Source organism: Arachis ipaensis, chromosome B10, assembly GCF_000816755.2.
Source record: "Arachis ipaensis cultivar K30076 chromosome B10, Araip1.1, whole genome shotgun sequence".
Lineage (NCBI taxonomy): Eukaryota > Viridiplantae > Streptophyta > Magnoliopsida > Fabales > Fabaceae > Arachis > Arachis ipaensis.
In genome coordinates, this window is record NC_029794.2 from 121,794,770 (window position 1) to 121,802,820 (window position 8,051).

The 8,051-nt window shown below is 43.7% G+C and overlaps 1 protein-coding gene across 1 annotated transcript in view; it reads left to right on the forward strand.

The window, feature by feature from the left end:
* LOC107622644 (serine/arginine repetitive matrix protein 2) overlaps positions 1–3,176 on the forward strand; it is a gene marked incomplete in the record, with an annotated part of 4,510 nt that extends 1,334 nt beyond the window's left edge. The window contains 3 exon segments of the mRNA XM_016324625.2: positions 1–216; positions 457–2,695; positions 2,883–3,176. Coding sequence (XP_016180111.2) covers positions 1–216; positions 457–2,695; positions 2,883–2,912 — 2,485 coding nt within the window.

The following is an 8,051-nucleotide window of genomic DNA, read 5'->3' on the forward strand; positions in this document are numbered from 1 at the left end:
CTTGAAGGTAGATAAATTTGGAAGGCATCCCAAAGAAGCTCCTACAGATAGTGACTCCGAGTCTGATGATTCTCACTATCGTCAGACTAAGAGGGGAAGCAAAAGAGGCAGAGGGAGGAGTCACAGCAGATCTCCTGAACACAGAAGTCGGAGTAGGAGTAGGAGGAGGAGAAAGAGTCCCCGGAGGAGAAGGGATAGAAGAAGCCGATCTCGAAGGTATGGACTTCTACTGTGTTGCATTTTAGGATCCCTGATTGCCTACCTGTTAACATGAATGTTGCCCCCGACCAAGTATAGAATGTGCAAGCTGTTTTTTGTATCAACTAATTGAAACTAAACTTGTTCCCGTTGGCGAGGATAATCCGTCTTTCTTTTCATTTAGAGTTTCGATCTTGATTGCGTCATTTGTCTTCTTGAGGAATATAGTTTTGGCTAATCTCAGTTTGTTGGTTTCAGCCGGTCTCCACGATATCGTAGAAGCAGGAGTAGGTCTCCAATCTTAAGACGTACAGGGGACTTTGGTGGTGAGAATGTGAAAAGGGACAGGGGCCAATGCTTTGGCTTCGTTCGGGGGAAGTGCCATCGTGGAGCATCTTGTAGGTTCTCTCACCATGAATCTGACAAGAATGTTAGTTTGAGGCGCCATAGGAATAAATATGACCAAGAAGTCCATTCTCATGCAAAACATGTTAGTGATGGTATAAGAAGTCAGGGTGTGGATCAAAAGCAGGAGACAAATGAAAAAGAAAATTCTGTTAGGTATGCAAATCTGCCTAATACTTCTGGTATTGACAGTCAATCAGTAAGGAATGATCCAATTAAATCTGAAAGTTTCAGAGAGACTGTTCTTGAAATGAAGGAAAGTTTGGTTGGTTTTCTTCCTGAAGTTTTAAGTGGTGATGATGCCTCTAAACCATGTGATGGCACAAATGAAGATGGTGTTCATGCAGAAGATAATTCATTTGTTCACAAGATACAACCCAATGTTCCTGTTGGAATTACAGAGCATCCTAGTTACTCATCTAGTATCCAAACTTTACCATATATGTTACCACCAACTCAGCCATTGTCTGCCCCTGGCTCTGTTGGTCCATCACCTTCATCAAGACGGCCTTTATTACATAGTAGTTCCTCGGTGGAATTACCACCTCATGCTTACCAGTTGCCTCCCCCACCTGTTGTTTCACATGCACAGGGTGAGAATGCTGTGAATTTGCCACAAATTTCAAGGGACTATGGTGTAACACAAAAAAATACATTATTCCCTTTTCAGCCCACTACTAGAGATAAATTTGAACCTTCCCCAGCTCTGATTCACATGCAGAGTCCTCACTTCAGTGTACCACTACCACCTAATTACCCTTGGACATCATTGCCGCTACCACCACCTCCTCCTCTCCCTTCACAAGTTGCACATAATCCCAGTATAAGTTCCGGAGTTTCAACATCATATGTCTCTTCAGAATTTAATCAAACTCAATTGCATTCAAGAGGGGACTTTGTTTCTCTGACTTCTGGTAAGCCTGGATTGCCTTCTCATTCTCAGAGTTCTGAGTTTCAGGATCATGCCTACCCAGCAAATCAATTGCTTTCAGGTCCAAATGTTAGTGGAGAAGACCATTATAAGCAATTACCCATGCAAGATTCAAACCTTTCAAGCTCTGGTGGTTCACATCGTCTACAAAACCAATATTCCTGGCAGTCAGATGCTATCAGAATACAGCCTTCTGTTGGTGCGAATTTACCTCCAGAAGATCATTTCAAGACATCTTCCCACACACTTGCATCATCACAGAAGCAACAACCAGTGCATAGTTTTCAATATTCTGCATCTGAGGGTAATTTGGGTGTGCCTGGAGAAACTGTTACCTTATCTAGATATCCACCGGATGTTCTCGATAGCAATCATTCAACTTCTCTTCCAACTTTTGTGGGGTCAGGAATTCCTGCTCACTGTAATCCTTATGCTTCAACCTTTGAGCAGCCGCTTACTTCCAAACTCAGTTCAACTATTTTTAGACAAGAAAGTGATGTAATCCATGGAGACAATAATTCTGGGTTGAACCCTATTTCTATAAATAGGGAAGGCGCCGTTGGTGTTGAACCAAAGTCTTCTAGAGCTAATCAGTATGATCCTCTGTTTGACAGCATTGAACCACCATTGTCTTCTCTCAAGAAATTTGATTTTGAAAAACAGGAAGTTACAGGTGAATCCAATGTCAGCCTAAGGCCCAAAAGTTCTAATATGCCGTTGGATGCGGAAGAGCAAAATAAGCATGAGGAGGTTGGAGCTGTTGCCTCTACCACTTCTCAAAATAATGATGAATATGGTGAGACTGCAGATGCAGAGGTGGATGATGTTGAAAATGAGAGCCTAAGTAATCATGTGGATGTTGCAAACATGACTCCAGGGGAGGTCGAGATTAATCAGACTAAGTCTCCAGGGAAGAGAAAGAAGAGCAAGGATTCTAGATCAATGAAGTTGTTCAAAGTTTCCATTGCAAATTTTGTTAAGGAGGTTTTGAAACCGTCATGGCGGCAGGGAAATATGAGTAAAGTTGCATTCAAAACAATTGTGAAAAAAACTGTTGACAAGGTGTCAGGAGCCATGAAAGGCCATCGTATGCCCAAGTCCCAAGCAAAGATAAGCCAATACATTGACTCATCACAGCGAAAGTTGACTAAACTTGTGATGGTAATTGATTTTCTCCTTGTCAATGGTAGCTGATATATGTTTAGTTTTCCCTGCATTTTCAAGTGCACTGCCATAAGTTTTTTTTAACCAAAATGTTGCTTCTGTGCTGCATTAACTTAAGTCCATGCCTCTTAAGTGTTATGTGGAAATTTTGTTAGTGACGTTCCTTTTCCTTCATTTTCTGTAGGGTTATGTTGACAAGTATGTCAAGTCATAAAGGACGGCGGCGGTGGTGTATGGTTCCGGTGTCAATAGGTGTGACATCATCCCCCTGCAGTGCAAGGCATGCTGGATCACGTGACGGTGGTTGATCAGCATTCCATTCCTGATAGGGTTCTTGTTTCTGTCTAATATGTATGTATGTATTGTATTTCCCTTTTTGATTCTTGAGGTTAGTTATATTTTCTAGTTTCCCTTCCATGTTGATAATATTTCTCATGAGTAGAGTCAATCTATTAATATTTGCTAAATTGGCCGTTTATTCTCTTTTTGTGATTAGCAAATTACTTTTTGTCCATAAAATTTTTGAAAAATATTAAAAGTAGCTAACATTTAATTTGTTTTATTTTTTTTTTTTAATAAAATAAGCATTAATTTTATCCGTTTTGACCATATGACGATGAAGCCTTAACCCAACCTTTGGCATCTCTTGTGGCCGTCGATCAAATGCTTTAAAGTTTAAAGCTTCCAAATATCAAATACGCACCACACAAGCTATATTCGTGCCTTAACGACACACATAAAATGATAAAACCAAAATTAGCATGAGACCTTTGATCGCTTACCGCACCCAAATTTGTGTACAAACGCATCAAGAGTATATATTTTTTGGTTGTATTATAGTATGTTTATGTTATGATAATTATGATAGCTTTGATATTTTAAAAAGTGTAGCTAAAAAAAGTGTTATCAAAATGTAAATACACAAAAAATTAGCTATTATATAAGATTATATATTTATTTTTTGTGAAAGAATTTAATTATTGTTCATACCCTGTTCCAACACTATGGTCCAGGCCTAAATAAGTAAAAAAGGCCCAGTCTAAAGATAGGCCTTCATTATCCACCCGACTTCATTTAAAGAAGTCAGGCTCGACATAGGCTCTTTCCCAAAGAGGTCGGGTTCGATATGAGCTGGCAGATAACACTTATTCAAATAAGTAACTGCCCCTAAAATCTCTCAACCCACTTTTAGGAGCCATATCCCAACAACCCTAAGATAAAGGGGCAGTTATCCACCTTCAGAAGTGGAACTACTCCAACGGTGGTTATTGGATCACCACTATAAATACATTGACACCCCTCAGATATCTCTAAGTTCCAATACTCTCAAAACCTTCATATCCCCTTGCTAACTTAGTTATCGGAGTGTCTTTATAGGTACCACCCCCCATTCTCCAAACACACAACTCGGACGGCGGCTCTCGAATGCATACAAGTCGGAGAGCACCTTCCATTGACATTTGGGCCAATCTTACAAGCCCAATCCACCTATCTCAGGTTACCTACGCAACATTGGCGCCGTTGTCAGGGACCTAGGAGATCAACCCATGATGATGGACGACCTAAACGAGGACGGAAACACTGCGTCCGAATCTGAGCAAGAAAATCTAGACACTGGTAACAATGATAGAGCCATAGTCCCTCTGCAAGGAGTGACTAACCAGCACAAAGAAGGCCTCTTAGGGGAGAAAGACCCAAAGGGAATCCCCTCTGAGGTGCGCGAACCAGGAAAAGAAGGACAGCCCCATGCGGCCGACCTCATGGGATTTGCTCCACGGCCACGAAGGACGGCTGGAGCAGCTAGAACAAGAGCTAGAGCGACCGCGAGAAGCGGAGAGAAACCTGAGGAGAGAGGTCGAGCGACGAAAAGAGCTTGAAGAAAAGCTCTTGAGATTAGAGTCCAATCTCCGAGGTAAGAGCTCTCGCAGTGACCGAGAAGATTCTCCCTTGGGGGCAGAAGACCCTTTCAGTGAAGACATAATGAGGGCAAAAGTTCCAAGGAACTTCAAAAGCCCCGACATGGACCTATACGACGAGACCACCGATCCAAAGCATCACCTGAGCAATTTTAAAAGTCGGATGTACCTAGCCGATGCCTCTGATGCTACTCGCTGCAAAGCCTTTCCAAACACTCTGACCCAAGCAGCGATGAAGTGAAGCATGCGCCGAGTCTCCTGGGAGTAAAACAGGAGGTCAGAGAACCTTTGAGGGACTACATAGAAAGGTTCAATAAGGTGTGCCTAGAAATTCAAGACCTGCCTACAGAAGCAGTGATTATGGGCCTGGTAAATGGACTTCGAGAAGGCCCTTTTCTCCTAGTCCATCTCGAAAAGGCACTCGACTTCTTTGAGTGATGTACAGGAAAGAGCGAAGAAGTACATCAACATGGAGGAAAATGCCAGAATGCGAGAACTAAGCTGGCGACCTGGGCACTCTCACCCGACAAAAGAGAAAGAGAGGGAGCCCAAGAAAAAAGAAGTCGGGACCGGAAGGCCTAGGATATATCACTCCTATACCCCTCTACGAGTTTTTCTAGTAGACATTTATAGGAAAATTTGTCACACTGAAAGGCTACCTCCCCCTCGGCCCATCAAGAACAAAAAATGGGGAAGTCGTTGCGAATACTGTGAGTACCATAAGCTATATGGTCACTCAACAAATGATTGTTATGACCTGAAGAATGTGATAGAAAAGTTGGCTAGGGAAGGTCGGCTTGACAGATATCTCATGGAAAAGTCGGACCATCATGGCAAGAGGAAAAGAGATGAGGAGGATCGAAGAGATCCACCACCACAGACCACGGAAAGGCACATACATATGATCTCAGGGGGGGTTTGCTGGAGGAGGTCTAACAAAGTCATCTCGCAAGAGGCACCTGAAGGAAGTCTACCAGGTCGGGGGCGAATTGCCCGACCTCCCAACCATCTCTTTCACCAAAGAAGATGGGCAAGGCATTGTTTCCGGACATGATGATCCGGTAGTAATTACCATGATTCTCGCCAATGCCAATCTACACAGAACCCTGGTGGATCAGGGGAGCTCGGATGACATCTTGTTCAAACCAACATTTGACAAGTTGGGATTGGATGAAAAGGAGTTAAGAGCATACCCTGATATCCTATATGGGCTGGACGATACACCCATAAAACCACTGGGATTCATACCCCTACATACAACTTTTGGAAAGGGAATGAAATCCAAGATCTAAGCATCGACTTCATAGTCGTTGATGTGGGCTCAGCCTATAACGCTTTAATAGGCAGAACAACCCTAAATCGGCTTGGAGCAGTGGTATCTACCCCCCATCTTCGCATGAAGTTCCCAACACCAGAGGGAATTGCAACCATTAGGGGAGATAAAAAACTGGCGAGAAAGTGCTATAACGAAAGCCTAAACCTGAGAGGAAAAGGCAAGGAGGTTCACACTATTGAGCTCGGAGGAATTCAAGCTAAAGAAGAGTTACGACCACAGCTCGGAGAAAAGATTGAGAGGTACAGGTCGGAAAAGAGGAAGGAAAAAATACTGTTCATACCCTGGGTCGAGCTATCCGACCTGGGATGATTGGAGACAAAGCGACCGACCTCTTCAGGTCAGACTATCCGACCTCTTTACAAAAGAGGTCGGCTAAATCGACAGGAAGGCCCAAGAAGGCCCAAACAAAGGAACACAGCCCAATCCAAAGGTAGCCCAAGCCTACAGAAAGAAGGGCGGTTCTGTTGAAGATAAGCCGACCTCACCCAAAGATAAGATAAGATAGGATAAGATAACTAACTTATCTTATCTAGAAAGGTCACTCTACAACCATTATAAATACACTGGAGCACCCAGGTATAACTCATACTCTGATTCTACAATAAACCTGCTTAATACCTATGCTAACTTAAGCATTGGAGTCTCTTGCAGGTACCCCCCACCCTCCGGTGACCAAGGATCAGAAGTGAAGCCAGTCCAACAAGTCGGACACAACAGCTCCGGCCGCCACCAGCCAGCCGGACACGTCATCTCCGACCAGTACAGAAGATCTCATCCGAGATCGGCCTACGGTTTCAGGTAACCCTCGGAACATTGGCGCCGTTGCCGGGGAGCCTGGAAGTCATCCCATCACCATAGCGGACGACCATGACAATGACCACAACTCAGATCTAGAGGACAGAACGCCGCACAAAAATACGGATGCCACACCAAAGGATACTCCAGAATCTAACGGAGACAAAAGCTCATCACATCCGGGAGTAATAGAAGCACTTCAAGATCGCTTAAAGCAACTCGAAAAAGAAAGCCAGTACCAGCAAGAAGTTGGCAAGGATCTACAAAGAGAGGTAAGGCGACGTCGAGAATTGGAAGATAAACTCCTACAACTTGAAGCCGATCTCAAAGCAAAAGCTACCCGGACTACTCCTGAGGACAACTCTCCCAAGGATCAAGATCCATTCACTAGGGAAATCATGAAGACTAAAATCCCTAAAGACTTCAAACTTCCGGATATGACTTTATGATGGCACCACAGATCCAAACCATCATCTCAGCAACTTCAGAAGCAGAATGTACCTCACCGACGCTTTAGATGCCGTTTGCTGCAAAGCTTTTCCAATGACTCTCACAAAGACAGCAAGTAGATGGTTCGACAACCTACCTCCGAAGTCCGTCTCAAACTTCGACGACCTGGCCAAAAAGTTCCTGGCCAGATTCTCCATCCAAAAAGACAAGGCTAAGCACGCTCCCAGTCTACTGGGTATTAAGCAAGGAGATCGGGAAAGTCTTCGCAACTACATGGAATGATTCAACAAAACATGCATAGACATACAAAGCTTGCCAACAGAGGCTGCCGTCATGGGCCTCATCAACGGCCTACGAGAGGAACCTTTCAGCCAATCTATATCAAAGAAATACCCCACATCTCTAGACGAGGTGCAAGAGCGGGCAGAGAAGTACATCAACATGGAAGAAAATTCCCGACTTGGAGAAGCCTCAAAATCTGGTTTCACCTACCGAGATAAAGAATCCAAGAAGAAGGAAGATCGAACGGGCGAAAAAATAAAAAAGTATCATAATTACACCCCTCTTCGGGTGTCCCTTGTGGATATTTACAAAGAAGTCTGTAACACAGAAAAGATACCCCCAGCTCGACCACTCAAAGGCAAAAGAGAAGGAGAAAATCGGAACGAATACTGTGAATATCATCGGATCCGAGGGCATTCCACCAACGAATGCTTCGACTTAAAAAACATCATAGAAAAATTAGTAAGAGAAGGAAAACTAAATCGGTATCTGGCCACCCGAGATGATGAGCAAAGAAAAAGACAAAGAGATGAAGATGTCGGAGGAGCTGAGCGATCACCTCGTACGCCAGAAA